The 27,590-nt window shown below is 38.2% G+C and overlaps 9 protein-coding genes across 12 annotated transcripts; 4 read left to right on the top strand and 5 right to left on the bottom strand.

The window, feature by feature from the left end:
- Positions 1 to 2: 2 nt before the first annotated feature.
- On the bottom strand, positions 3 to 5,634 carry LOC136238524 (lipoyl synthase, mitochondrial-like). Of its 2 annotated transcripts, XM_066029068.1 has the most exons (10): positions 5,497 to 5,634; positions 5,355 to 5,424; positions 4,818 to 5,084; positions 1,700 to 1,780; positions 1,128 to 1,284; positions 878 to 1,064; positions 489 to 634; positions 339 to 409; positions 167 to 278; positions 3 to 108 (listed from the first exon to the last, which is right to left on the bottom strand). In XM_066029068.1, the coding sequence occupies exons 2-10, from the start codon at positions 5,397 to 5,399 to the stop codon at positions 41 to 43; spliced, it is 1,134 nt and encodes a 377-aa protein (XP_065885140.1). In that variant the 5' UTR covers positions 5,400 to 5,424; positions 5,497 to 5,634; the 3' UTR covers positions 3 to 40. The 2 variants fall into 2 exon arrangements, with proteins under 2 accessions (XP_065885140.1, XP_065885139.1); XM_066029067.1 differs by lacking the exon at positions 5,497 to 5,634 and having other exon boundaries at positions 5,355 to 5,496.
- On the bottom strand, positions 5,531 to 6,682 carry LOC136238527 (probable serine/threonine-protein kinase PkwA). Its single transcript, XM_066029071.1, has one exon. The coding sequence runs from the start codon at positions 6,627 to 6,629 to the stop codon at positions 5,703 to 5,705; it is 927 nt and encodes a 308-aa protein (XP_065885143.1). The 5' UTR covers positions 6,630 to 6,682; the 3' UTR covers positions 5,531 to 5,702.
- On the top strand, positions 5,812 to 9,554 carry LOC136238522 (uncharacterized). Its single transcript, XM_066029063.1, has 16 exons — positions 5,812 to 6,972; positions 7,023 to 7,134; positions 7,189 to 7,248; positions 7,298 to 7,399; positions 7,450 to 7,575; positions 7,627 to 7,672; positions 7,720 to 7,772; positions 7,850 to 8,012; positions 8,066 to 8,118; positions 8,167 to 8,341; positions 8,396 to 8,544; positions 8,598 to 8,707; positions 8,756 to 8,884; positions 8,935 to 9,021; positions 9,155 to 9,265; positions 9,313 to 9,554. Exons 1-12 carry the CDS (start codon positions 6,731 to 6,733, stop codon positions 8,613 to 8,615), a joined length of 1,299 nt encoding a protein of 432 aa, XP_065885135.1. The 5' UTR covers positions 5,812 to 6,730; the 3' UTR covers positions 8,616 to 8,707; positions 8,756 to 8,884; positions 8,935 to 9,021; positions 9,155 to 9,265; positions 9,313 to 9,554.
- On the bottom strand, positions 9,217 to 10,398 carry LOC136238528 (actin maturation protease-like). The gene has a single exon (XM_066029072.1). It carries the CDS (start codon positions 10,353 to 10,355, stop codon positions 9,501 to 9,503), a length of 855 nt encoding a protein of 284 aa, XP_065885144.1. The 5' UTR covers positions 10,356 to 10,398; the 3' UTR covers positions 9,217 to 9,500.
- Positions 10,379 to 12,668, top strand: LOC136238521 (protein SHQ1 homolog). Of its 2 annotated transcripts, none has more exons than XM_066029062.1 (15): positions 10,379 to 10,516; positions 10,561 to 10,628; positions 10,679 to 10,743; positions 10,816 to 10,995; positions 11,045 to 11,223; positions 11,271 to 11,380; positions 11,428 to 11,515; positions 11,565 to 11,581; positions 11,632 to 11,657; positions 11,707 to 11,760; positions 11,813 to 11,913; positions 11,964 to 12,017; positions 12,068 to 12,194; positions 12,252 to 12,368; positions 12,417 to 12,668. In XM_066029062.1, exons 1-14 carry the CDS (start codon positions 10,442 to 10,444, stop codon positions 12,320 to 12,322), a joined length of 1,215 nt encoding a protein of 404 aa, XP_065885134.1. In that variant the 5' UTR covers positions 10,379 to 10,441; the 3' UTR covers positions 12,323 to 12,368; positions 12,417 to 12,668. The 2 variants fall into 2 exon arrangements, with proteins under 2 accessions (XP_065885134.1, XP_065885133.1); XM_066029061.1 differs by having other exon boundaries at positions 12,248 to 12,368.
- Positions 12,669 to 12,836: 168 nt separating this feature from the next.
- On the bottom strand, positions 12,837 to 13,385 carry LOC136238529 (histone H4). The gene has a single exon (XM_066029073.1). The coding sequence runs from the start codon at positions 13,332 to 13,334 to the stop codon at positions 13,023 to 13,025; it is 312 nt and encodes a 103-aa protein (XP_065885145.1). The 5' UTR covers positions 13,335 to 13,385; the 3' UTR covers positions 12,837 to 13,022.
- A 75-nt stretch (positions 13,386 to 13,460) lies between these two features.
- On the top strand, positions 13,461 to 14,815 carry LOC136238526 (uncharacterized). Its single transcript, XM_066029070.1, has 4 exons — positions 13,461 to 13,628; positions 13,704 to 13,814; positions 13,913 to 13,972; positions 14,038 to 14,815. Exons 1-4 carry the CDS (start codon positions 13,511 to 13,513, stop codon positions 14,688 to 14,690), a joined length of 942 nt encoding a protein of 313 aa, XP_065885142.1. The 5' UTR covers positions 13,461 to 13,510; the 3' UTR covers positions 14,691 to 14,815.
- On the bottom strand, positions 14,701 to 18,747 carry LOC136238523 (tryptophan 2,3-dioxygenase-like). 2 transcript variants are annotated; one of them, XM_066029065.1, is made up of 15 exons: positions 18,591 to 18,747; positions 18,492 to 18,540; positions 18,343 to 18,436; positions 18,217 to 18,284; positions 17,491 to 17,556; positions 17,375 to 17,436; positions 17,040 to 17,115; positions 16,959 to 16,993; positions 16,709 to 16,880; positions 16,587 to 16,649; positions 16,303 to 16,357; positions 16,192 to 16,249; positions 15,679 to 15,758; positions 15,308 to 15,398; positions 14,701 to 15,053 (listed from the first exon to the last, which is right to left on the bottom strand). In XM_066029065.1, the coding sequence occupies exons 1-15, from the start codon at positions 18,617 to 18,619 to the stop codon at positions 14,813 to 14,815; spliced, it is 1,239 nt and encodes a 412-aa protein (XP_065885137.1). In that variant the 5' UTR covers positions 18,620 to 18,747; the 3' UTR covers positions 14,701 to 14,812. The 2 variants fall into 2 exon arrangements, with proteins under 2 accessions (XP_065885137.1, XP_065885136.1); XM_066029064.1 differs by having other exon boundaries at positions 16,697 to 16,880; positions 18,591 to 18,746.
- Positions 18,716 to 26,467, top strand: LOC136238519 (long-chain-fatty-acid--CoA ligase ACSBG2-like). Its single transcript, XM_066029059.1, has 17 exons — positions 18,716 to 19,263; positions 19,319 to 19,407; positions 19,462 to 19,582; positions 19,629 to 19,709; positions 19,795 to 19,896; positions 19,946 to 19,993; positions 20,044 to 20,154; positions 20,203 to 20,271; positions 20,322 to 20,380; positions 20,433 to 20,555; positions 20,605 to 20,908; positions 22,925 to 23,041; positions 23,090 to 23,123; positions 23,172 to 23,311; positions 23,364 to 23,558; positions 26,109 to 26,163; positions 26,211 to 26,467. The coding sequence occupies exons 1-17, from the start codon at positions 18,829 to 18,831 to the stop codon at positions 26,285 to 26,287; spliced, it is 2,160 nt and encodes a 719-aa protein (XP_065885131.1). The 5' UTR covers positions 18,716 to 18,828; the 3' UTR covers positions 26,288 to 26,467.
- Positions 26,468 to 27,590: the final 1,123 nt, after the last annotated feature.

The raw sequence follows: 27,590 nt of genomic DNA, 5'->3' as shown, positions 1-27,590 counted from the left end.
AATTTACAATTAGTGCGCGTTAATTCAAATTTGTAGTGATTCATGAATTTGTTGCAATGTTACCAATTTTAGTCCTTTCTTTGAGAATATTCTTGATGAAAAACTCGCCTACACAATAGAGAAATCATATCTTAGTTTCATTCACAAAGTGAACTCAGACTCTCACCTGCTTTGTAAGATGATCGTACCAACGGGCCGCTAGCTACATACGCAAATCCCAACTTTGCTCCCATGTCCTCCCAGAATTTGAATTTCTCTGGAGGGATGTATTCCTTTACCTACAAAAATGCAATGAAGAATTAACATTTCACAGTTCCTGTACATGTTTCGTAGCTAACTTTTAAATGTCTTTTAGTTGGCTGCATGTATTGTCCCAATGTAGCACAATCTACACCTGCTGTCCGCAAATCTGAAAAACACAGATATAGTTATTCGGTAGCATCTGTTTATTGTATCAACTGCATCATACATACAATGAAGGGATGTACCTTTTAGTGTTTGAAGTACTTCACTGTCAGTTTCTCCCATTCCTAACATAATAGAACTCTTAGTTACCAGACCTGGTACGGCTGTCTTTGCATGTTGGAGCACATTGAGAGTTTGTCGGTAGTTAGCACGAGGATCTCTGACTAGCCTAGTAGATGTCCAAAATTAGACAATAGAAATCACAATATGAATACTATACCATAGAAAAAGGTTTAGCATAACTTCATGCACTATAAATATACCACAACATGAATGGACAGTGAAAATAGTGTGCAAATTATAATGAGAAAGTCACAAAGGTCCCAAACACAACTGTAGTGTATTTATTCTCCAGGTTATACATTTCTTTCACTGTACACCGAACAATTCTTTTAGTTGAAGATTTACTCACCACTGTAGGCTTTCTACTGTTTCCACATTGTGGGCAAACACATCCAGTCCTGATTGTGCAACTAACTCAACACACTTCAAGTCACCTCGAAAGTCAGGGGTGAGACACTCTACAAGAATACTGGAGTTTCTTCTTTTAATCTCTTTAACTGTTTCTGCAAAATGTGCAGCTCCGCCATCTGGTAAATCTGTGAATAAAACAGATTAAAAATAGAAATCAACTTGTAACAATTCAAATTCAAGCTACTTACCATCTCTGTCAACTGAAGTCAGTACCACATAATCCAGATCCCATTCTGCTATTGCTGATGCTGTGTTTTTGGGTTCTGCAGGATCAGGAGGGGGTGGGGCTCGAGATGTCTTCACTGAGCAGAACCTGCAGCCTCTTGTACACTGGTCACCTAGCAACTGTAATACAACTCCATATAATTCACCAATTCTTGATTAAATCTAAATCCACACACACCACAGCATATACAGAAACTCGTATGTAGAACCCAGTGACTCTTTTTGTGTTTGCCAAAAGAGCTCTACGTCATTTATATCAGTACCAGGACCTTACACTCCATTGGATTGATATTTATTATTTATAGTAACATACTTTTCAAAATAACTGATGGGAATCTGAATATTAATTCACTAGACATAAGACACATAACAGTACAACTGATACACTGTAGCAACATGTCTCACATAGCTTATAGAACAACAATCTAAAAACCAGTGCCTAAAGAAAATCTATTTGTGTAGTATTAAGATTTGAGTCCTTGACAACTTTATCAACATAGAGCAACTGCTAAGGGATAAGTGACATAGACTATACCATGATTGTGGCTGTTGCTGATCCATCCTCTCCACCTCCCCAGCATTCTCCAATGTTAGGACACTTGGCTTCCTCACAAACCTGTAAGAATTGTGTAATAAAAACACACACACGCACACACACACACAGAGTGCGCACACACACACACAGAGTGCGCGCACACACACACAGAGTGCGCGCACACACACACACAGAGTGCGCGCACACACACACACAGAGTGCGCGCACACACACACACACACACACACACACACACACAAACACACAGTGCACACACACACACAAACACACACACACAGTGCACACACACACACACAGTGCACACACACAGTGCACACACACAGTGCACACACAGTGCACACACACAGTGCACACACACAGTGCACACACACACACACACACACAGTGCACACACACACACACACAGTGCACACACACACACACACACAGTGCACACACACACACAGTGCACACACACACACACACACACAGTGCACACACACACACAGTGCACACACACACACAGTGCACACACACACAGTGCACACACACACAGTGCACACACACATTCATGTGGATTTTCATTTACCCAGACCTTGTTTTCCAATCACCTCAAAATGATTGTTCTATTAGAGTATTTTAACACTGACGTGTGTTCTATTAGAGTTCTGCACATACAGTAAATGGTGTTGCATTTAGAGTTAAGCGATAGTTGCGATCCATTGGTTATCATGATAGTGAGTAAAAATTGTGATAATGATAGTATACTATCGTGAAAAATTATGCTTAGTCAAAAAGAAGTAAACATGATATTGCTAAAGTTGAGGTAACATAACTATGAAAGTCCAGTAGAGTGTGCACTGCAAAGACTACAGTCGAACTTCTCTAATCTGACACCTGCATACTCCAGAATCCTCTCTAATCCGACCAAAATGTCATATTTTACCAACACTTTTGTATAGAAAACAACCTTTGTAATCTGACACCTCTGTACCCCATAATCCGACACAAACTTTGATTCCCTAGACTTGGAATGACATTGTTTTTGACCTTTGCAATCTAACAGAGAATAATAGAGTAAATCGGATGGCTGCAGGTTCGAGGTCACCTAGGTCCAGTCATGGATTTTTTCTCCTTTCTCCAACTTTTCAAACACACCTTCTGTAGCTAAAGTCTTTGAGCAGGCTGTAGGACCAGATGTCCTACAGACCTTCAGCACTTGCGCTGTAAAGCATTAATAAAAATAATAAAAATAGTGGCATTAAAAACAATCACAGAAAATATTTTTAAGCAACCAAAGTATTTAATTGGTTGAAAGTAATAAAAAAAAAGCCATAATACTTGCAAATTTTAAATTAATTCATGTTAAAAACATTGTGTGATCTGTTTTACCTGTAATTTACTGCACAATCTGACATGATTCTAGATATTGTAAAATGTCGGATTACAGAGGTGACTTGATAATCCAACAACCTCCTTAATCCAGCAAAATTTATGGCTCCCACTGAGCGTCAGATTAGAGAGGTTTTACCTGTACAACTGTAATACTATACAACCAATTTTTACATATGGACTGTTAGAAAAGCAGTGTAATTGGAATATTGATGTGTCATATATGTGAGGTAGAGTGTCACTGATAACTGGTAATATCGTGATACTATTGTTATCATAATACATGTATTTTATCAATCGTGAATAATGATAGTTGTACTATCACTTAACTCTAGTTGCATTGATAGCAGATTATGTAGAAATACAGGCTTGTGAGTACCTAACAAAGTTTATTACTGCATTTTCCAATATCGTAACATTGTTATTACTGCCACAATGTAACTGTTAGTTATACCAGCACTACTACCACCACAACAAAACAATTCTTGGTCATTTATAAATTGTTGGAAAACAGGCATGTATTACTACTATATTGGATTGGCTATGTATCCAATATTGGCCAATCAGTAAAATCTCATAAGGCAATCAAATGGGCTTCACCTGTCTACACAAACTCACTTATCTGAATACTTTTTGTAAGCTCTAGAAGCAGTGTTGAAGATACACCGCATACACAAGGCATCCTGGTGTGTGCTGTATTAGAGTATTACACATCAAAATGTATGTTTTATTAGAGTAGATTGAAACTGTATATGCACCAGCCAGGTGGCACCCAACCCTTCGAAAAGAGTAATACTCCATTCACGGGGGTTACTTTCAGCAATTCTTTTATTTTCACTTATTATGCTCCATATTTTGCTCAGCATTATTCTTTGTTAATTGACCATTTCTAAGTGCAAAGATACAATTTTATCTTAAAGTAACTGTTCTATTAGAGTCTCTTACCATATATAGCAAGAAGCTAGCTAATATTGCTAAACACATGTGACTGTTCTGTTAGGATATCCTGATCACCACTAACTTTTCCCATAACAATTAGCCATGTATTGTTGATATTTTATTGCATATGATTGTTCTATTAGAGTATCTCGATCTTTGTGCAATTTTTATGTCCACTTCACAAACTTTGCACCTATTATGTTAGCATTTTGCTCATTGCTTTTACCCACCCATTATGCCAAAAAATTTGCTGGCAAAATCGACGCATCCCTATTGCTAATACCAGCTACCAACATTGAAGAAGAATGTGCTCTGTGCATATTTGTGTGACCAATAAACACCACACGTAGTGCCAAAAATACATCAAGATGGTGAACAAATGTGATGTGGTATATGTAGAAAAGTACAGTGACTTGTAGGAAATAGACCAGTTATGAGTACTTCCTCCATTCCTCTACCCGAGTAAGGAGCCCAGCTCATAGTACTAGTGGGTTATAGCCTGAACTACATCTGCTACTTGTACTTTTGCATGTGATTTGCGTAGTCATTCACTATCAAATATTCTCAGGCACGTCATTATTCAGTGCCAACTGATCAGTTTTCTTCAATAAATAGAGTGTGCATATGATCTAGTAATTGGTGAAGCCCCATCATTCACCTAAGCTACAAGAGTCATGCACATCTATTCAGGTCATTGTATGTGTTCTAAAGTGCATTGTCTGTAAAGCTTCTCAACAGGCTGTATTCATTATATTCAAAGACTTGCAGAATCTTATGATAAACTTACTGTGTTCAAATTCAACTTTCGCAGACTATCTCTTAATCTGCTGTAGTTCTTTCCAATAGGAATGTCAGTCTTCAGCCACTCTGGCAAGCGGAGATGTTGGCCTTTCTTCTTCTTCAAGTGTTCTGGTACAGTTGGGGCATCATCCAGATGCACTGATCCTGTGAGAAAATCCTCAAGCCCTGGGCCATTTGCCACTTTGGCCTTCTGTTCATCTGACAATTGACTCCATGTTTGGCTGTTACTAACAAACCTCAACCACATCAAAGTCTAGGGGGGTAAACAAAACATATCCTTAGTTATCTCTTCATTACTGTCGTATACTACCACTTAGTGCCTTTTCTAGTGGGTAACTTAAGAGGGACGCGTTGCAGTTTAGGTCCCCAGGTAAAGCAGATTAGTAATTTTGATGTGCGCGGGCGGTTATTTTTTCAAGGAAGCCATCAAAAAACACGGTTATGCGAGAGGTTATGTCAGTGGAAAGTAATACACTTTGTCTGGTCTAAAGAAGAAATTACCCACAAAAAGACTATGCCTTACCCGCCATGGACGAGTTTGTAGTAGCTTCTCGCCACGAATCATCATGGGATGCCCTCAACGCTCTTCGCACCTGACGCAAGTAGAAGAAATTTACATGTAAGTATAAATACGTCATAAATACTGTCCGTAATTTATTAATTACCTTTATTTACACTGACTTGCGAAATATACACAAATACGCATTATACCCCTGGAGGGTCCTGCTGATTAAAAATAAATAATAATAACATGCGAGGTTACAGGCATAAAAAGTACAACTACATGTAACTAGCACTCCAAGACATGTTTTACGATGCAAAATCGTTCATTCAGCACATCACATTTGTGATGAGTCAGTATTAATTAATTTTAAGTCCATATGTGGACAATTTTATCACTGGAACCTGATGCTAGGTATTTTCCAGTCCTGGAGAAGCAGACAGCTTGTACCCAGTTGGTATGCTCAATAGTATGATGTGCAACCTTTGCTGGTGTCATCGTTATGTCCCACATTGCGATGCTCTTGTCTCCAGCACCAGTGACTACAATATTACCAGCTGGAAACACTGCACAACAAGTTACTGGCTTTGAGTGAAATCCTTCTAGAACGTTTATTACTTCACCGAGTAAGATACTCCACAGTCGTACGACTTGTCCCTCTGATATGCAAACTACAAATGATCCATCATGTGAAAATTGACAGGTAAGAATTCTGTTTTTTGGATCTACCAATTTGTTGATCTTTTTGCCAGAGCTGCGGTTCCAAATTCTGACACTTTTGTCATCCGAGCATGTAGCCACAGTGACATTGTCAGGACTGAAGCACACTTGAAACACAACTCCTGTGTGCCCTTCAAATTTTGTCTTTTTCGGTCTCCTTGTAGACTCCCCAATATCCCAGAGTATAGCAGTTTTGTCTTCAGAAGCTGATGCAAATTGTACTAAGCTGTCTGGTGCCCAAGAACAGTGCAAGATTGGAGCTGCATGAGTACGAAACTTTACAACATAATCTCCAGTTTTCATATGCCATACAATCAACCTGCAGTCCCTGCTGGAGGTTAAAAGCATAGTCGAGTCAGGTGAAAATGCACAAGCGGTGACATCCCCTTCGTGTCCTTTGAAGTGAAACTTTACCCGCGAAGTTTTCATTTTCCAAAGTAGGACAGTGTGGTCTGCAGAACAAGTGGCTAAAAGCTTTTCATCTGGAGAAAACGCACAAAACAAGACCGTATCTTTGTGACCTACTAAAGTTCTTGTTTTTTCAGCCTTGAATCCACGCGATTCCTGTCCTCCCATTGTTCACTGCCCCTCCCACATCACGAGGGCGTGGGCTGCTTTCGGTCGCGTGATCATGTTGTTAGCTACTAAGGTGTGAGTGTAGCAACGTTAATTTTGCGATGTCTTCGTGGACGATAGAGAAATCTGGCCTCAATCGGGACCACCGCTTTAAGGGTTTCCATAAAAGCAACTTCTCCGAGCCCACGCGTGTCAAACCAGATGCGAATCGCCACAACTATCGCCACGGCTTGGTGCAACACTTTGTTGAGCCAGGTATAGAGGCGAAGGGTGAAGGGAATCAACTCGCTTACGGCTCTGACACAAAGTACTCTTATGAGATACAAAAGAGAGCGTCATTCAGGTAGCTTTTCTTTTAACAGTGGATGTATTTAATGTGTGTGTTTGGTACAGTGAAGAATTGGAGAAGAAAAAGAAACAACAAAGAGAATTTGAAGACTTTATCGAAACTCACAAACGGCAGAAAGCGTCCAGGGAAGCTACCATAGCTGAACAGAAAAGAAAGGTTAGACCTGCATTTTAATAAGTCAATAGTTTTGAACTCACTGATCCCTCCCAGGACCTAGAAATGTTACAGAAGTACCAGCCATGGGGACAGCCCTCTGGTGGTGCACCTAGAGTGAGTATACAGTAAGAATATACTCCAAGTGTCTGCCATATATCCACAGGTTGATAATGATGGGGAGAGACACACAAGAAGACACAGAATAGAATGGGAATCAACTTCACAAACGGAGAAGAATTTTGATGAAGATTACAACCAAACATTAGTAAGCAGTTAGCAGCTGCCTGTGTTTTACCTATTGATGCTGTTTTGTAGCCTTTAGGTAAGCCGGGAGGTGGTGCACCCAGGAGAACAAACTCTGGAAAATTGCAAACTTCAATTGCTTCTGATCCGACCATAAGATTCCAACGTAACTTCAAGAAAGATGTTGATCATGTTCTGGTATGGATTACATAATTTACAGGCTATTAAATCCCTTACTGTTATTCTTAGAGATACAAAAGTCCTGAAAAAGCTCAAGAATATGCACAGTCTTTGGGTGAGGATTAAGTGTATCCATGCTGTTTTATTTGTGTGATTACATAGAGCAACAGGTGCTTGAACAGTATCCAAAAGAAAGACATCCATTTCCATACCAAGTTAGTTGGTTCATTATGAGAAATGAAACCTAATATCAAATACAATGTGTGTGGCACATGTGTCATGTGTAATTTAGGATAATGATTATCACCCTTATGGCAAGCCTGGAGGTGGTGCTCCACTACGAGGCCATAATGGAGGAAATGGATTTGTAGCAGCAACAAAGAACCAATTTGAAGGCAGTGATGAAGATACAGATGAGAAGAGACAGAAGGCATTAAGATATGCTCGCAGACTTGGTAATTGATGGAAAAATTATTTTGTAGTGTAAATAGTAAGCACTTGTACATAGAGCAACAAAGAATTGAAGCGATGACCAGGAAAACAAAGGAAGCAGATGAATTGGTAATTAATATCAACGTACTGTGAAGTTGTAAAAAGTACATCGTCTAGAAACAACCAACATCATATTATCCATGGGAGAGATCCCACCCTAGGAGAGATAGCAGTGGAAATGTGGCTAGACATCGGCAAACATTACGATCCAAGATGGCTGTCGAGTTTGATGACGAATCAACCAAAACAACCCCCAAAGCACGTCTCCCCAGAACATTTGGTATCCATGGAGGTATTAAGTAATGCACAACATGAGTGTTTTGTAACCATGAGATTTTCTTACAAGATGGAACAGTTTTGGACTCTTCAACAGTGACACATGCAGAGGAAGAAATGTTTGATCCATGGGGTAGACCAGGTGGTGGTGCCCCGATCACTAATGAAAATGGTAAAGTTGTTACAGCCTCACAACAGCACTTCAACGGTAAAAAAGAAGTAAGAAATTGCAGCATGTTTGTGTGTTAGTGTGTATACTGTATATTTTATAGCAACAAACTGGTAAGTGACACCACTTATAAGAGTACCTTAAAGTTAAGAACATGGTAATACAGAGAAGATTGCACACTCACCTCGAAACACTTCAGACGTAATCACAGAAGTAAGGAGCAATGTAATATTTTCACATCTTCACTTTTCCTTCTTGCAGAGACTAGGAATGAAGAGGCAGTTAGATGCTAACAGTCGTGAATACCACAACGAACTTGAGAGGCAGGCAGAAATGAGATACAATCAAAGACAAAGAGAAAAAGCTGAAGAACAAAGACTAGCATTAGAGGCGAGACATCTAGTTTCTAATAGCATATCATTCACCTTGTCTTTTTACAGCATGCTACAAGGGAAACACAGTTATGGGGAACCAATGCAAACCCAGATCCCATACGTAGAGTGATGGTAGATCCCACAGAGGTACAGGTAAGAAAATAAGTATTGAGAATTTGAGACATATTGTGAAGCCTCTTTTTAAAATAAAGTACTCACTAACAAATAATGATTTTGGTCTCACCATGCTAAAATTTGTACCTTACATTCTGTGTATTTCTTGTAGGTCAAAAAGGAAAAGGCAACATCTTACCATTCTGAGCTGACTGAGTTAGCCAACAGAAAATATGAGGAAAAGAAACAACTTCATAATCAAAACTTTATGGAAGACCAACAAGTAATATTTACACAATACTGTCAATACGTACACTACTATTGTTGTAGCATCATATGACATTTTCCAGTCAGTGGGGTCGTCCTGGAGGTGGGGCACCTAGGAGAGATGAACTGGGGAGACTAGATGCTGCAAGACATTTTGCCCCATTGGAAGTTAACAACTCTGTTTACAGCAAGAGACGAAGCTAACATTCACTGACATAAAATCAGCAAGCCAATCACTTGTAAAGAACATATCATTTCATTTCTGTTGTATATTTCTTCTGTAATAACACAGCTTTGCCACATAATCCTTCTACTAATCCTCCAGCAGGAATTATGCAGTCGTCCACGATGCGTGATGGTCCAGGTTCCTTCAAGTTGGCATTACTTTGTCTAATGTTGCTCAGTGACCACATTCCTAAATGACGACTCTTCCCATGCCGACACAGCAACCAGGTATTAGCCTCTGTCACAGATTCTGTGTATCTAGTGACAAGCTGCGGTATAATTTTTGTCCTGTCTAACAAATAGTACTCCCCTTTGTTGTCACAAAATGGGATGAAGTAGTCAATGTCTTTCTTACTCAATAACATCACACAGCCAACTGTCACAGCCCAGTGAGCTTTATGCCCATTTAGTTGACAAGGGGAATGATCTTTGTCAGCATCGTAAGGAAACAATAGAGATGACCCTGTTATAGTCGAAGATATGATGCTCTTAATGTTGTCAAATGTTAGCAACACTCCAGAGCATTGCAGCTGTTCCTCTGAGAGACTTAGTAATTGCTCTGCTGAAAACATTTCACCTTGTTTGGAGTAGCCCTGTTGTTGGGCTTTTAATAGTAACTCATTTGGACTGGCTGACTCTAGAACTTTACCATGAAGGAGACTACACGCCATGCTAATAGCTACCAGGCCACACATTGGACCGTCTTGCATCACTGGCTCTGAGTCGTGTAGACAAACTATGAAATGTGTGTCAGGAGAATTATTTATCGCTGTAAGAAGGTAAGGAAGTCTGTTATCAACTCCTGTAACACTAGTTCGTTTAACTGGTCGTGAAGGAGGTTGTACTTGAGCAGCATTAATAGGTGGAGGAACTGGAATCATTGTAGTCCACGATTCGAACTAAAGCGCACTTGTTCTAAATAAAGTGCACCACAATCAACGGTGCGCGTTATATTAGAAAAAGTAACATGTTGACACCTTCCTTTGATACAGAACAAAACGATGAGTTTGTGATCATCACAATAAGATGTCCCTACATTAAAGTAAGTTACCATAGCTTTAATGCATGGGTTATGTTGTATTTCAGATATCTGATGTTGATTTCCACATTTCTGGAAATGAATTCAAATTTCACTGCAATCCATACTTTCTAAGGTGATGTTAGGTGATGTTGTGTCTTAGACTGTTATAAATGCTCATTGCAGACTCAATCTTCCTGGAGAAGTTGTGGAAAACTGTCATGCAAAGGCTAGCTATGACGTAAACACTGGTAAGCTCACCTATCTCCCTGCAGTTGTGCATATATTGTCGCAGGTTTAAACTATGTGTTTGATCTATTTAGGAAGTATTGTTGTTCATCTGCCAAAGAAGAGCAGTGGAGAATTTTTTGAAGGGTTGGGACTATTAACAAAGTTGTTGTCCAGTAAAGGAGCTACCTGTAGCAGTAGTGTTGATACCAAGAAAACTAGCAGTACTGATGTCTCTAAACTGAACTACAAGCCTCTAATTGAAGTATTAGATGGTAGGAACTAGTCACTTAGCTATATTTATTAGTAATGTGTGTTTACCAGCAAGCTCAAGTGGTGATTCTAAAGGGGCTTGTGTTTGTGTTGATGATGAAGATGATGAATTTGATTGGAGCATAGAACAAACTCTACCTGAAGAGGACACCACTGTTTCTTCTCTGCTTAACAATAAAGTCCATTATGGTTTTGCTAACCAATACTCAGGGGTACTCAGTAAACTACAGGTTGGTACGTAGATTAAAGTGAGAAAATAAGTACTATTTGCCTATAGCAAGAGATGCCTAGTATTGTTGATGTACCTAGTGATCAACTGGAGGTTCATGAGAGAAGAATTGCTCGAATCACACATGAAGAATCATCTTTCAGTGAAGACCACTATATGTTAGTTGTTATACAGTCTTAGTAGTGGGTTAATATTGTAGCTATAGAGCTGATTACATGGAAAATGAACAAATTAAAATGACATTGAAATACAAGCCAGAATGGGTGACACAATTGAAACAGTGGAAAGAACAAGTACAACATATTATTTTGTTATTGAAGTATATTTGAACTTTGTACGTAGAATGATCTTATTCACAAGTGAGTTAACAATAAAGTTTTTGATTGTGGGTTACACCATCATGCTTTAGTCATACTGAGCCGGACAATACTGCAAGTAAGGTACCATCCTAAAGCTTTATTTTATGTAAGTGTATGTGACATAGTCCCATTTACAAATGAAGAAAATTTTCAATTGAAGAATCTTCCTAATCGAGAGTATATCCTTTCTGTATTTTATATCCCTTGTCAGTCGCCCTTAATTCATTTCACTCTTGTTGGACAAAGCGACATTACATTCAGTTTATCTCGGTCTTGTGGACATCATCTATTCATTTGCCTACAACTGCAGAATAAATGAAGGAGAAAGCAATGTAAGAAATAATTGTGTTGAAATGATCATTAAGGATTACTGCTATAACAGGTTGAAGCTGCATGGACAATCTGTAAACTCAGTGCTACTTTGTCGTGGCTAGAGGTACCTACCAAGTTATCTATTGGAAAATGATTTTTAGTTTAGTTTTGTAGGTATATTCAGGGTCTGTGAAAGAAGTGGTGTACTGTTGTATAAGACGGAGTCTTTGCTATCCACTGTACCGACACTGGGAACTATCACAGCTTGTCTTAGAAGACACAAGACAAATATTTCACCTGGGTAATGTATTACACTGTATTCCTGTGTTTTTTATGTGGTGCCATTTTCTGTAGGCAGACGAAAACTGTTACAATGCTTGTTATCAATTCACCAGATCCTCTCAACGTCAGAACCTTACTATATTCTGAACAATCTTTACATTACTGACTATTGTGTTTGGGTACAACATTCAAGGTATATAATTATTTTATTTCTTGATTTTTTTGTGATGGTATTTTGTAGCTCTCAGCAGATACAGAAACTTACTGAAGCACTTGATAAAGTGACTATTACAAAGTCAGAAGTTGGCTGGGAATTAGATGAACTAGAATTAGCAGCTAAACTGGTAGCACAGACATTATAGCTTTGTTTGTGATGTTTAGTGGAAAATTAAGTTGAATTGATAGCCATGTGTTACCAGAGCTCTTACTATGTCCAGTCAATGAGCTCCTGGTGGTGTGTAACCAGTACAGCATACAAATCTTTTAAATCTGAGGTGTGTTTATGAAGGTAGCAATGCAGTCTTTTGTGCAGCAAACAATGCCAAGTTATAGGGGTTGGAGGTACTACATGCATGTTAACTGCTCTACAAATGCAGTCTGACGAAGGACATCTCTACATGTGCATTACTCAATTGTGCAGCATGCTCTCCCATATCAGTACTCCTATACCTGTGGTCTTATCATGTTAAAAAAGTTACGTGTACAACATACAAATCCATAAAAAGGATTATTGAACCGTTGTATTGATACAACAGTTAATCTCAGTTCAGTCTTAAAAAGGCGGGAATATTATTTCAGAAGTGGTGGCTTTTATAAAAGCCGTTGTGGTAGTGGAAGGCTAAGCAGCCTAACCACCAAATCCGTAAAGAGTACGGCCTTGACGCTTCAGAGCGTAGACAACATCCATGGCGGTGACGGTCTTTCTCTTGGCGTGCTCAGTGTAGGTGACAGCATCACGGATGACGTTCTCCAAGAACACCTTCAGGACTCCACGGGTCTCCTCGTAGATCAAGCCGCTGATACGCTTGACACCACCACGGCGGGCCAGACGCCTGATAGCTGGCTTGGTGATTCCCTGGATGTTGTCCCTGAGAATCTTCCTGTGACGCTTGGCGCCTCCCTTTCCGAGTCCTTTTCCTCCTTTGCCTCTTCCAGACATTCTGCTTTCAGCTCTTGTTCACTGTAACAGATTGAGCTCTGCAGCGTTGTCACGGATATTTATTCAAAATAATTTCGGATGATGTAGTACACATTTCGGATGATGTAGTACACACCTATTATGCGGTTTTACGCATGCGCATTGTCTGACTACGGTTGATCCACAAAGTTGTGTTGATGGCAGAAGATAGTGCTAATCCTCCGTCATACAGCGAACTAGACGAATCTCCTTACCCCTCAACTATCTCGGATCGTAATGAAACTGAGGATCCGCCTCCGTACTCCCCTCATCGCGGTAATTATATAGATAAATCGACTTTTATCTTATGTATGATTCTAATAAATGCCCATTTATACTTAATACCTACAGGAGCACCGCCGGATTACTTCAGCATAATTACCCAGATACAAGACTTAAGAGCTGAGAATTCAAACCACTTTGTATTTTTAAGAAAGGCTGGCCTGGTTCTTCTCAATACAGGTTAGCAGCCCATATTGGCATAGATAACATTCCACACATTATCTATAACTTATTTGTTATTGTCAACTTTGTGCATACAAGGTGTATTGTTTTTACAGTGGGAAGTCTTGCACTGTTATTCGTGTTAATGGCAGTTCCAGTGACAATGCTTGTCATTGGTAAGTGTTTAGTGTAAACATTAATTATGTTGTGGTAAGTGTTATTGTGTTTCTTCTCTCCTCAGGTATTGTTTTCATAGATGACTGTCCTTATGAACCATTTATACCTATCTACTTGGTTTTAGCTGGGGTTCTTGGTATGATCAAAAATATTTCACAGATTGGTGAGAGATTGTTACTACCTGTGATAAAACGGCGGACAGATGAGCAACGTTTTAAGAGTGGATATCGTGCTTGGAAGATTGTCAACATTATATACACGTTTGTGATGTTTGCTTGGCTAATTGTGGGTAGCTATTTCATTTACAGTAATTACAGCAAGTTAAATAATTCAGGTGATTTTCGGACAGATCGATGCCATGAAGGATTCTATAAGTTTGCTTTTGGTATCACAACTGCTTGTTATATACTAGCAACTTGTTTGGTGTGTTGTGTTTGTTGTTGTGGATTGTGCCAAGTACGTGACAACCAAAGGGGGACACCAAGACAGAGACTTAACAACGAAGTGAATCACACCGACCCACCAATTACAAGTCCAGAACTCAACCCTATTTCAAATCCAATTCAGAACGGCCACTGTCCAGCCAATGAAGAAATCACTTCACCAACAGACAGTGTAAATAGCAACCACATTGTAACAAACAATAATCGTACTGGTAATGGCATTACCACAGTGACTTCACCCTCTTCTCATCATACAATAGAAACACTGGTGTGACTACAAGGAATTGTCGTGTGAGACAATAATATATTTTGTATGTATAAACAAATATACGTATAGACATTGTGCATTCTGATAAATAACATTTTATTCTAGCTTCTACATTACATCTTTTAAATTTACACTGATGTTCCAATGATTTCTTCAGGGATTTCTCGTTCTGTGCTTGACCTTGCTTTTTCTCCAATCTGTTTGAGCTCTTCAAATCTTTTCCTCATTTCTTCAACATCTCTCATGGCACTCCCAGACAGATGGATGCTTAGTTTACGCTCAAGATCGTCGGTAAGTGGTGGTCGGAATTCAAGGGGGATGAGAAAACTTGCCAAATTGAAGAGATCCACAAACACCTTATATCGATCACTGCAAGAGAACAATGATCCTCACATTGTATACAGCAATACTACCATTGTGTATCAGACAACTAGGACCAGAAGTGTCAGACTAAAGACAAACTATGGACATTACATTTCATACATCTATGGATAGACCCACTTGAAGAGATTTCACTGTAACTCATTGACTATATATAACAAGGTGGTCTTATTAAAGAGGTAATTGCTAATTAAATATTCACTACACAGAAGATGTGCATAAAATGATGCTTCAACCCTTACCTTATTGTAGAACGAAGGTAGTGGTATCCTGATGAACCTCCTGTTCCCATCTTGTTTCCAATTTGACGCTGCACCAACATCACGTGTGCATCTAAAGGAGTATATGTGTTACTAGTGGTTAGTACAGTACACTTGTTTATGCACATTGATCCCATGTATGTAGACCAAACTCAGGACACCTCTCTAAAATAGGACACTATTTTACAGGGCCTGAATTTATCTGACAAATCCTGTTATGTGGTCGGACATACTCAATAGTACTGTACAAAAACAGTGTTCAGGCATTAGCAAGAAATGGTTGGAAAATGACCATAATTTCAGGCTTTGTTTTATACAATTGTACAGTATCCAGAGGTTACTGTATAACTCACATCTCCACTTAGTCATGAGGGAGTCAATCTCCTGTAGGGATATCAGAAACTGGTAGGGCTGGTGGAAACGAGGCTCCTCTCTGTTTATAAAACAATGTATAGAAAAAAATACTAGTCACTCTAAAGTACTACCACTGTATGGCAAAAACCTAGATGCAGCTCTACCAGGACAAACCATGATATGAAAAAGAATACACCCGATGTGCTTCCACATATTTTCAGTACCACAGGATGAAACGTATGACTTAGTTCAAAATGAGTGGCAAATGTGACACCCAAATAACTGCTATATATGTATGTAACTTTTTTTTCTTTGCTGCAATGTACGTGTATACAAGGGGTAGTAATAAACTTTGACAAAATAGCCACATTAAGATTTCCTAGCCCTCTGAACAGCACTGTATCTTGTCACGCATGCGTGTATAGCTAAATTCACCATACACTTCAATTTTCCCATAAATGCACATTTGGCTTTCATATTTACATGGCAGTTTAAATATATCAGTAACTCACCGGTAAAGAAATATCATGAGTGCACCGAGCATGGCCTTGTGTGATAAATTTCTGTCACCTGTTGAAAAGGAAAAAGAAATATAAACAACTAATGTGTTCTTGGATACACACCACTTGATATCAGCTTGTTGTGGAGGTCTTCAAAAATCACACTGTCAAAGCTTTCCTAAGTTGTAATACAGTGGAAATAACACACAGCAGCACCGATAACGTATAATGTGCAATTTAGGTTCCAAGGAATTCGTAATTCTTTAGTACATAAACTATTAAACTAGAAAATCAGGACACATTTTGGTTGGTCTCAATTAGGTGTCCATTGAGTACTAAATAATTTATGAATCGCCATTTGAACTTTTAGAAGATATATAGCTACCATTACAGTGGCCATACAGTACCTTGTTCTTTGTCCATTCTTTCATCAGTTCTGCTTCAGTATCAACATCCCCACCAGCTTGTTTCTATATCAATAAATGTTGGTAGTGAACATGTGAATGCAGGTGGGTACCTGGATTGAAACCTTCTCTGCCTGTAAGAATTTTTCAACTGCTTTTTTGTACTGTTCAGGAAAGTTAAACCCATTTTCTTCTAGACCAGGTGTTCTTTCTAACCATCGTCGTACCAGCTCTAACACTGAGGGCTTTTTCTCTTCCATCTCATAAGTCTGTATTTCATCAGGATTTAAAGCAGCCCTGGTAATAATTCGATAATTATAAATCTTTAGATGTAATTACAATTATGGTAATTACATATGAATTTGAGATACTCACTTAAATCCATGCTTTCCATACTGAATACGACGGTCCTATAAATATTCTCCATGACAAAAATATCTACTACAGACAATTTACCTTTGTCAAGCCAAATCGACATTCCAGTATTCTGAACTGCAAGCTCTGAAATCCAGAGGCTGGTGCCAACAAATCTCTGAGAATAATAAGGACTAGTAAATAGATACAATGACTCATGGGCTGCACAAATGCTGTAAGACAGCTTCTTGGCTGAAAGCACTTACTAAAATGACCAGCAATATTATTGTCATGGATGGAGTGGATTTACATAGCACACACACACATGGATAAATTTTCACGTGAATTTTGTTACGTAGGCTAATATATTTACTTTGTTATATACAACCCTACAAAATACAGCAATCACATATACCATATGTGTGTATATAGACTACCTGAATTCTATAAAGTCTTGAGGTGCCATTGTTTCCAGTACTCCAACTTGCTCTACTAACAACTGGAAATATGTGTCCCATACAAATTGTACACTACATGAATGATATATTCTCACCCTTAAAATCACTATGACACGATTTAGTCTTGACACCATGATAAGCATCTTCTTTTCATCCACGATCTAAGACACACCAACAACTACTTCACTACAATTTTCAGTTACTGTCAGTGCACATGTACATATTTACTTGTTTACAGATACATTGTGCACCTGCACACACACATATGCACACATGCACACTCCGAAACTAAAACTTTTGCTTTCCTTTGTTGGTACATGGATGTGAGTGTATAATGTGTACGAGTACTTTACATGTGCAATGATTCTCACTTTCAAATAGTATCTACACAAACATTGGCTATAAGAATTTCCCATAGTCCAGTATTAAGCATGCAATAATGAGATGTGGATATCAAGATGCATTCACTCATAAACTCCGTATAGCTATGGATGATGTACGTGTATAAATTTCACAATACAGTTTGCACAGTCTCCTCCTATGGACACGAGTTGGCCATTTGTTAACTTACGGATGCTATACAGCCATTCTATATTTTTAACTCTTGATATAGTATCTTCAAGGGCACCCACATCAAAAAGCAACCGCTTTCTTTATCCCTCCAGCCAGTATATAAAACATCACTATTCAACTTAGTTCTACTGGACTTTCACAAAATGTAACTAATTCTAAAATTCTATTGTGCACAAAGTTTCAATGAAGCAGTGTCCACCAATTTGTATATGTACATAGTAAACTCCACTCTTACTAGCAACACTCACATTTTCCATCAGAAATTCACAGACTGATTCTATTTCGAACAGTATCTGCTTAAACCACAGTTCATAAGCTACACACACGTACAAAGCAAATAATTACAGACAGTATAGAAAATGTAGTGTCTATACCTTGATGTATGACAATGAATAAGTGTTCATCGTGAGCCTTCTTGCCAAGAAATTTCTCACTTAGCAACAGCTGGCTATTCAACACTTTATCCAGCTGTACCAGACACAAAACGAGGATAGAAATATTCTAGAAACTTCTCTAGGCTCACCTGTAGGTAGCTGGAGTAATGTACTTCCTCTTTGTCTTCACCTGATAACCTATTAGAAATCAGTTCAAGCCAGTAATGCTAAGGCTTGCGTTGGCTCACTCTTTAGAAAGGCCCCGTGAAAAATCCATGGTCACCTTCGAGGTCACCTTTCCGTGAGAGAGCTGGGGAGAGTCCTCTCCTGTATTTCTCTTCCAAAGTAATTCGAGAAATCCCTAGCTACTTACAAAATTAAATCAAAGTGCCACCAGTTGCTGTGCACGTGGTGCATATTTGTGTAATCCGTCTAGTTTGCTTGTTTCATCAGTGCACGCATCGGTGTGGTCAGGTTGCAGCCAGGATGAGTGAGAATGAAGAAATATCGTTAGAGTCGCGTGAGGAAGAAAAATCTTCAACGGACAAACCTGAAGAGCCAGCAGTGGCCTCGACTGAACTAGCTGACTCGACAAAAGGCAAAGGTGATGAAGACGCAAATGAAGGCACCAGCCAGCCTGATACGAAGGAAGAAGACGAGCCAACTCCTAAGGCAACTGCTAAGCAGCCAAGAAAGTTGCGCTGCCATGATCCCACTGATACCGTTGACCTTGCAATCGGAGAGTCTGGCATTACGACAAAGAAACCGGTCACAATTTCCGAATTCTTTAAGAAAACCTTTGACGAGATGCCTGATGTTAAAGCCTTGTGTTGGAAGGACAACAAGGATGATCCATGGCAGAGTATAACATATGCAGATTACAAGAAACTCATCTACAGTGTTGCCAAGTCTTTCCTTAAGGTATTGTACCATTAGACTGATGTAAAAGTAATTTATTTTTGTGTGTTATGTGTAGCTTGGACTGGAACCTTACCATGCTGTTGGTATTCTGGGCTTCAACTCTGTGGAATGGTTTGCATCTAGTATAGGAGCAGTGTTTGCTGGGTATGAAGTAGTATTAGTAACAGAGTTAGCTACTAATGTGTTTACTATCGTTAGGGGACTATCAACTGGTATATACACCACTAACACTCCAGAGGCCTGTCACTACATTTTGGAGAACTGCAAAGCTAATGTAGTAGTGGTGGAAAATCAGAAACAACTGGACAAAATTCTTGCGGTAATGTCAGCTTGTAAGTGTCTATGCCATTGTTGTTTCTACCTAGATCCGTGACAAGCTCCCTCACTTGAAGGCCATAGTTCAGTACAAGGGAGAACTCAGCAAGGACTATCCTGATACCTACACTGTATGATGTTGTATTGTTGTATGTACAATGGTAGCCTATAGGTTAGTAATAGTGTGTGATTGAGTGGTTGTGTGTCTCCTTGTAGTGGGCAAAGTTTCTGGAGCTGGGCAAGGACACAGAAGATTCTGTGATTGACGAAATCATTAACAAACAACAGCCAAACCAGTGTGCTATCCTGGTTTACACTGTAAGCTGTACTCTAATGATTTGGTACGGCTGTCTATTTCTCTCAACAGTCAGGAACTACTGGTAATCCCAAGGGAGTGATGTTAAGTCATGATAATGTGAGTTGACAGTTTATGACGACTCAAATAGTGTCACGATCATTGTATAGGTCACCTGGGTCACTGGAGCTCTTATAGATACTATTGGAATAGAGAAACTAGAGACTCATGGTGGAGAGAGATCCATCAGCTATCTGCCACTTTCCCATGTTGCTGGAGCGGTATAAACACTTTAAAGTGGTACATATATTCTATTATTTTGGTTGCAGGTTGCTGATATTTATCTTCCTGTCCCTCTTGGTGGTACAATATATTTCGCACAACCAGACGCTCTGAAAGTAAGTTTATCATATCTCCAGAATTACCGTGAAGTTCCTACTACTTGTAGGGCGGCCTTGTTGCTACTCTAAAAGATGTCCAGCCCACATTCTTCTTTGGAGTACCACGGTAAACTTAAGAGTGATAAAATTCTGTTTGTATAGAGAGCCATGTTGTTTAGAGTATGGGAGAAGATGAAGGAAAAAATGGAGGAGGTTGGCCGGAACATTACTGGATTCAAGGCAAAGGTCTCAGCTTGGGGTAGAGGAATTGGCCTGAAAGGAAACCAGAACATACAGAAGGGGTAAAGTCACCTCTTTACCTTTACCAGATAAATTTATTTTGTAGTTTAGGGAATCGCTTCCCTGGGGCTGGACTGTGGCTAATTACTTGGTATTCAAGAAGATCAAAGAAGCTCTGGGATTTTCCAAGTGCAAGCACATGATAGTTGGGGCTGCCCCAATACATCGTGAAACACTGGAATTTTTCATGAGCATGGATATGCCTATTCTGGAGCTGTACGGGATGAGTGAATGTACTGGACCACACACACTGAATGTTAAAAACTTCAAGCAATGGAGAACTGGGTCTTGTGGAAAGTGTATGAGTGGAGTTGAGACGAAGATTGATAATCCTGATGAGCATGGGGATGGAGAGGTAAGCAAATATCACCAACCTTCCACAATTCATTTCCTGTTTACTTAAGGCATGTTGAGCCTTTAAAACCCACAATCAAAACCAAACTTTGTTGACTAGGTTTTAAATACATTTAATATATGCTGAACCTTTTAGTTGTTGTAGTGAACCTCTGGTGATGATATACAAGTGACCCCTGTGATGATGTAATTTGCGTCAGAGCCACACCCACTCAATATTGCCTGCTTATTGTGTGGCCAATGATGAGCAAATCTTATACTGAGGGGTCATGTGATTAAAAATAATTATTGGTATCACACAGATGAATACTAGATGAAATTTCTAAAGGGGAATAGAGATCACTTTAAAAAGCTACAAACAAGTAAGAAGGGATTTCTGGAGTGGTATTATAAACCACAAACCCTAATTTTTGATAGAGCTGAACGATAATATCGATAGTTTGATACTCGCGATCAAAAAATCACTATTGCGATACGATAATTACAGTGTACTATTGCGATATTGCTGTAAGATTACTAGAACCATTGTTACCAAGTTTATTTAACTGTTTTGGGACTCTTTAGGCTTGCTTATTTGCGAAATGTTTGGTTGCAAGGCTATAACAAGCTGTGTAGACTTATCGGCCACCCACATACTGTAATTAGTCAATCGTATTGCGAAGGGTCTAGAATTCTACTGCTTGAGAAGCTGGCTTAGCTGTTTTATAACTACTTGGCTTGCTTTATCATGGAAAAGTTTGCTGCAAGGCTGTAACAAAAACTGTAGAAATATCAGCCGCCCATGCAATTTATTAGCTAATTAATGCACTTAGAAGAAAACAGTAATCTATGATGGTGTTAATTATGCTTAGCATGTTTATTTATGCATTGAATACTTGGAATTTGACTGAAGATCATTCAAAGTGTAATTATCGTGATATTATCGTATCGTGAATAATATCTATCGTGATAGTGAATTTTCTACTATCTCTGAGCACTAGTTTTTGACTCGATTCAAACAATGGATGGAGCATATAACTGAAACAATTCTGTTGGAAAGTCAAAATAGGATATTGTGGTTTACATTACTGTATTGTAGGAAATTTTGATGAAAGTAAAAGTTGACAAATCCACGCTTCATCAGGATTGACAAATTAACTGTTGAAAAAATTATGGATCTCTACATAAACATTTTTTGGGGTGCTTATGAATGCTTGACGGATTAAAATTTGTTAACTGATTTGTCTACTTTCTTTTGTCAAAATTTCCTGTTATACTGTACCACACAGCAATCCATTTTTCAGTCCCTTTTGAAATTTTCGATTTTTTATTTCATCTAGTTTATGTACTTTTATTGATCCAGTAATGAATTTGTTTCATTGATAATAAAGATTGTTTTGGATAGCACAATTTGGCATTCTACATACAAATTAGTGTTTTATTATACACATGAAACCAATCAAATTGCTATGTATTACCAATACCTTTAATCAAATTCAGTGAGGGCTTTGTACACTCAACTGCATTATGAGAGTGTTTATGTGGCTGATAACCTGCCCATGCACAATTATCATGGAGTGAAAAGTACCTTCAATAAGGTCTTCAGCATAGATTAAGCTTCCTGGTTTGTACCGAATTAATAGAACAGATTAAATTCACAACAAGCAGCCCTCATCAAAACCCATCTCTGAGTGCAAACTTGTATGGTTTTGTGTGTAATGGTGTTTTGATGGTAAGAAATGCCCTGTGAAAACTAAATCATCCCTGAAGAGTAGTACAGAAGCCATGTAACAGTAATGTGGTGTTAAGTCAATTTTCTTCTGGTGTGGTTAAAGGAGTGTAAAATGGCTTTGATGTTGGTCAGTTTTACTTCTGTGGAAAATCTCATTGGCAACCACATACATACTTCTCCTGAATGTTAAAACCAATTTCATATGCCTTGTTTAGCTGTGTAACTAACCTTTTTGTGTATGTGATTGTGTGAACTTCTACAGATTCCAACTAGTGGTGTGATTAAAGTTTAATATGTTGTTTGTAGATATTGTTCAGTGGTAGACATGTCTTCATGGGCTACCTTGGTATGGAAGAGAAGACAAAGGAAACTATTGATGATGAAGGATGGCTACACTCTGGAGACATTGGCCGACTAGATAAAGTGAGTGGTGTAGTTTAATGTACTGACTGCTGACTTGTGTTTAAACAGGACAACTTCTTGTACATCACTGGTCGTATCAAAGGTAACTGGTAAATGTGTGGAGGATTTGTATAGTGTGTGTTGTGTGTAGAGCTGATCATAACAGCTGGTGGAGAGAATGTTCCTCCAGTGTACATTGAGGACTGTATCAAGACTGAAGTTCCCTTCCTGAGTAATGTGATGTTGATAGGAGATAAGAGGAAATTCCTGACATGTCTACTGACACTGAAGGTGAAGACATGTTTGACCAGTATGAGGCTAGTAGTGTTGTTCCTGTACATAGTGTGTTGTGGATCCTGATACTGGAGAAGCTACAGATTCCCTTCAACCACAAGTGATCAAAATGTTTGAGGAGTTGGGTACCAACTGTACAACAGTATCACAAGTGATAGAGACAGAGGACAAGGCAGTGTTCAAGTCTATCCAGGATGGTATTGATCGTTACAACACACAACATATCATCTCTACTGCTCAAAGGGTATGGAATATCTTAAGGGCAACATTGCAGTGTATTTGTATTAAGGTCCCTGTGGACATGCACAAGTGGACCAGACATGGGTCCAAGTACATGAGTACTTATACTTAAGTATACTTAAGTACAGATTTGAAAGTACTTGTACTTAACTTAAATACTTTCTTAATTTCTCCAATGTACTTGTACTTATACTCAAGTACTTGTATGTACTTGAGTACTGCACACATTATACGTAGTTTGTACACAATGGGTGTACAATGAGAACAACAAAATTGTATGAAGCAACTTCTTGCAATTATTTTAGTGCCTTCCTCAACCTTACTATGTATCGTGTAGCCATGATTAATAATGTCATAGCATTCCGGCAAACAAAAGCAATGCTGTTATTTATTTTAAGGGTTTAAGAGAGAGAATGGTTGACAAAAACCTGAAAGTACCATGTCCCTAGGCACACTTGCATACAATACACTGAATACAGTATATATTTTGCTACAGTATATATTTTGCTACAGCAAATGTACTTGTACTTTACTTAAGTACTCCCTTGATTGCTGCTGGAGTACTTGTACTTGGAAAATTCAAAAGTACTTGTACTTTACTTAAGTACTCTTAAATGTACTTGGCCCCATGCCTGAAGTGGACCATGTTCAATAGTTCAATGTTTTAGTTAACTATCCGTTGCCATTATCACATATGTATGTACTGTACGCTTTATGTCCAGTGACTGTGGGTACTTAGGTCTCATATATTTTAGTGTTGTTTCTCAAAGAGTAAGCTACAAGAAATTTTTTGGATGACGTCACATTTGTTGTGTAAAATTCTGTGTTAGTTTCGGCAATGCTTGGCTAGAGATCAGAATTTTTGGCTTCTGTGTTTTAAGGCGTAGTTTAAAAGCTGACAAGGGAGCTATAGTATATCTATTATGTTATCAGTCTATTGGAGTAGTCACTCGAGCCATGTATAGACAAAAACAAGTAGAGTTCAATACTTTAGCACTGTGATTGGTCAGGTGTTTAATACTCTAATAGCAGGTTTGATTCAGACATAATCAAGGTCTTATTGTAGAGTTACCCTAATTGATTTATGATATAAAACAGCAATTTAAATAAGTTAAGGTTGCTGTTTGAGGCTATACAACAACATGCGATTTTGTATTGTTACTTGTACTCACGCAATGTGTAAAATGAATCCATATGCTATTTTTACATTGGAAGTGCTTCCTTTCTCTTCAGTACAAACCAAACAGGATACACTGTTTTATAACTACTTGAGATTCTTTACGAAGTGCTTAAATTGAGCTAGTCCTTGATTTTTTTTACAGTAACGCAATGGAAATGACGTTGAACAAACTTCAGCTTATAACTCACAACTCTGTGTCTAGTATTTATACACAGCTTACATAGAACTTAAGTTAGCACTAAAAGTTATTACTCCATTCACTAACCTCATATTCTCATTGCCGTAACTTGGGAAGCCATAAGGCTATGCACAAAATCTATACATAGACCTCTATGCTGACACTCTTCATTGTCACCTGATTAGAACACAGCAATATTTTCGACACAGTGTCACTTGTTGCTGGATAGCAAGCATGAGGAGTTTGTCTTTTTAATTAAGTCTTACTACCTGTCTAATAATAGCTAGTTGGTATGTGTATATTTACTTGTCTAACTTTTTGTTGTTTTGTATTTGTCATTTATTTATTTATTTGTGTGTATGTTCTTTGTTTTTGTACTTTGTATGCTTTATGTACTCTGGCATGGAACAATGGCTATGCTGAATGTCATGAGTTTAAACAAAAAATCAAACCAATCTCTAGAGAATTTATCAGCGGTTCTCCCTACAAAATTTGATGCCTTCTTGACTTTTACTCAAAATACTCAAAAACTAGTTTTATTATACAACATTATTGATATAATAACCACAAATATTATTGCTATTAACCACAATCACCAACTTTTCAAAATAACGTGTCAAAAACACTGTTATAAACTCAAAGAAGCTCTTCTTCAGACACAGTAACAGTTTCTTGCTACGCCTGGAGTTGCTCTTGGATAGCAATGCACCTTGTGATTCCAGCTGTTAACATTGTCCCCTACATATGCAGGCTTATAATAACCATACAATACTAGCATACACTATCACTTGAGAAAACAAGGTACTAACACATGTTGGCTACAATCAAAACGTGTGTTCACTTTTTGCCTTAAATAACACTTTCTTTTTAAGACCTAGTATAACTCTTGAACCAGCAGACAATCGTTCATTAATTAGCCTCTTTCTCATGTTCTCTGACACAAAACACATCCGCTTAACAGGATACTGCAAGTATGCATAGTAATGAAAATTATGATGCAATAGCTGTATGCGGTTACTAGGCTGGTGCTTAAACAGTTTCAAATTTCAGCGAACACACTTAGATATACTCTAATAAAGCAGTCAGGCAATAAAAACTACTCTAATAGAACAGTCACTTAACTGTAGTGGAAACCCCTTTTCAAAATTACTGCGTACACTAGTACACATTGCTTGACAGTCATCTATTATCTACAGGTACAAAAGTGGACACTACTGGACACTGATTTCACTATTCCTGGAGGAGAGTTAGGTACGTTTTGTGGATCATGTGAGCTAATTATCATGTGATCCACACAGGTCCCACACTAAAGCTGAAGAGACCAGTGGTAGTGAAGAAATATGCAGCAACAATTGAAGCATTTTATGCTGACTAATTGTTTTAATCTGTAAACATGTATATATGTAGTTGTGACCACGAACTAACCACCTGTGGACCACATAGCTAGTGGAGTACAGTGTGGTTATCATTTCTTATCTCCTTTACCAGTTGCTCAGTTAATATTGTAGTCATTGTATATGTAATTTGGTGAGTACTAAACTACTGTGAAACTGAACAGCACATGTAGCATGTTTATAAACAATGAACCTCGTTTGTATATTAACTATAGTATGCACAAGTTGAGCTGTATCCTGAAAAACAGTTAAAAGTGGATTTTTTCTTAAGAGAGTTGACATTTCAGCCAACCAGATGATCAGTGGTGACAGCAAAGGTGTCAACAACAGACATGTACGATTTGGCTCAATTACAAGTTCGGGAAAGCCGTAATGAACACTACTTTTATGGCTTCCCCATAGGATATGTATGGTGAAAATTTTAATTGGCTGTAAATATTATGTCAGACACTTGAACATTTTGAAATATTTTTAGTGGGTCAAGCAGTACTACAAATGAGCCGAATTTCAAGAACTTGTGTAATTGCATCCATGAGTTATTAAATGTTTTTGAGGATCCAGCTCAATGTGTACATAATACAGTGTTTGATGATTTTAATAAAGTGGAGCTTGGATATACCACAAAAATAGCAATATAAAGGCTATTATAGGGTTCTTTACAGTAGGTTTGGCTACTACAATGAGCAATGTTTTATAATTATTACTATACTATAGTGTAAAAAAATTACAAGTCAAGTAAGTTTTAAAACATGATAGTCAAACCCATTAAACTATCACACTCATGCAGATCAGTATTCTAATTGAATGGATATGGTACATACCCTGTGATGATGCTGAGATTATACTGCTACACAATAATCTTATTGGCTCTTTGCACAGCACATATAGTGAATAGGCTGCCTGTATTTATTCTGTTGATGTTTTTGTGTTGGAATTAGTAGTCCAATTTACTAAAACAAAAACAGATCACAGGTCCCAATACTAAATAGCATTGGAGTCATTTATAGATTTGTATAGTCCGTTTTGTCTTTTTGAATAAATGTTTCGGAACTGACTAAAGATGGAGTTAGTAGTTGAAACACTATTACTTTTGCTGTGTTGCTTGCTAGCTAGAATATTATATAGAGCAATTGCTGGGGAATATTCTAGAATTGAATTAAGGAGCAAGACTTAAATTAATACTCTAATAGAACAGTCAACAATAGAGCATCCATCATTACTATTTTATAAAACCAGTTAAATTGTGCCTCTTTTACCTGAACTTGCACTACTAGATATCTCACT

The sequence above is a fragment of the Dysidea avara genome, chromosome 11 (genome assembly GCF_963678975.1).
Source record: "Dysidea avara chromosome 11, odDysAvar1.4, whole genome shotgun sequence".
NCBI classification, from domain to species: Eukaryota; Metazoa; Porifera; class Demospongiae; order Dictyoceratida; family Dysideidae; genus Dysidea; species Dysidea avara.
This window is presented reverse-complemented; position numbering and strand designations above follow the sequence as displayed.

What these genes read in the sequence shown, in the direction of transcription:
- LOC136238529 (XM_066029073.1), bottom strand. Translation starts at nt 13,334, where the DNA reads ATGTCTGGAAGAGGCAAAGGAGGAAAAGGACTCGGAAAGGGAGGCGCC.
- LOC136238523 (XM_066029064.1), bottom strand. Translation starts at nt 18,619, where the DNA reads ATGGATTTTTCACGGGGCCTTTCTAAAGA. An exon ending in CAGAGAAGGTTTCAATCCAG is followed by an intron (nt 16,650 to 16,696) that starts GTACCCACCTGC and finishes TTATTGATATAG; the next exon opens with AAACAAGCTGGTGGGGATGT. An exon ending in CTCATGATATTTCTTTACCG is followed by an intron (nt 15,759 to 16,191) that starts GTGAGTTACTGA and finishes TTTTATAAACAG; the next exon opens with AGAGGAGCCTCGTTTCCACC.
- LOC136238521 (XM_066029061.1), top strand. Translation starts at nt 10,442, where the DNA reads ATGTTGACACCTTCCTTTGATACAGAACAAAACGATGAGTTTGTGATC. An exon ending in AAGACAAATATTTCACCTGG is followed by an intron (nt 12,195 to 12,247) that starts GTAATGTATTAC and finishes CATTTTCTGTAG; the next exon opens with GCAGACGAAAACTGTTACAA. An exon ending in GTTTGGGTACAACATTCAAG is followed by an intron (nt 12,369 to 12,416) that starts GTATATAATTAT and finishes GGTATTTTGTAG; the next exon opens with CTCTCAGCAGATACAGAAAC.
- LOC136238522 (XM_066029063.1), top strand. Translation starts at nt 6,731, where the DNA reads ATGTCTTCGTGGACGATAGAGAAATCTGGCCTCAATCGGGACCACCGC. An exon ending in CAAAAGAGAGCGTCATTCAG is followed by an intron (nt 6,973 to 7,022) that starts GTAGCTTTTCTT and finishes TGTTTGGTACAG; the next exon opens with TGAAGAATTGGAGAAGAAAA. An exon ending in AGAATATGCACAGTCTTTGG is followed by an intron (nt 7,673 to 7,719) that starts GTGAGGATTAAG and finishes GTGATTACATAG; the next exon opens with AGCAACAGGTGCTTGAACAG.
- LOC136238527 (XM_066029071.1), bottom strand. Translation starts at nt 6,629, where the DNA reads ATGGGAGGACAGGAATCGCGTGGATTCAAGGCTGAAAAAACAAGAACT.
- LOC136238519 (XM_066029059.1), top strand. Translation starts at nt 18,829, where the DNA reads ATGAGTGAGAATGAAGAAATATCGTTAGAGTCGCGTGAGGAAGAAAAA. An exon ending in AACTGGACAAAATTCTTGCG is followed by an intron (nt 19,583 to 19,628) that starts GTAATGTCAGCT and finishes GTTTCTACCTAG; the next exon opens with ATCCGTGACAAGCTCCCTCA. An exon ending in CATGTCTACTGACACTGAAG is followed by an intron (nt 23,312 to 23,363) that starts GTGAAGACATGT and finishes TCCTGTACATAG; the next exon opens with TGTGTTGTGGATCCTGATAC.
- LOC136238526 (XM_066029070.1), top strand. Translation starts at nt 13,511, where the DNA reads ATGGCAGAAGATAGTGCTAATCCTCCGTCATACAGCGAACTAGACGAA. An exon ending in TCCGTACTCCCCTCATCGCG is followed by an intron (nt 13,629 to 13,703) that starts GTAATTATATAG and finishes TAATACCTACAG; the next exon opens with GAGCACCGCCGGATTACTTC. An exon ending in CCTGGTTCTTCTCAATACAG is followed by an intron (nt 13,815 to 13,912) that starts GTTAGCAGCCCA and finishes TTGTTTTTACAG; the next exon opens with TGGGAAGTCTTGCACTGTTA.
- LOC136238524 (XM_066029068.1), bottom strand. Translation starts at nt 5,399, where the DNA reads ATGATGATTCGTGGCGAGAAGCTACTACAAACTCGTCCATGGCGG. An exon ending in CAGCAACAGCCACAATCATG is followed by an intron (nt 1,285 to 1,699) that starts GTATAGTCTATG and finishes GTTGTATTACAG; the next exon opens with TTGCTAGGTGACCAGTGTAC. An exon ending in CAACTAAAAGACATTTAAAA is followed by an intron (nt 279 to 338) that starts GTTAGCTACGAA and finishes GCATTTTTGTAG; the next exon opens with GTAAAGGAATACATCCCTCC.
- LOC136238528 (XM_066029072.1), bottom strand. Translation starts at nt 10,355, where the DNA reads ATGATTCCAGTTCCTCCACCTATTAATGCTGCTCAAGTACAACCTCCT.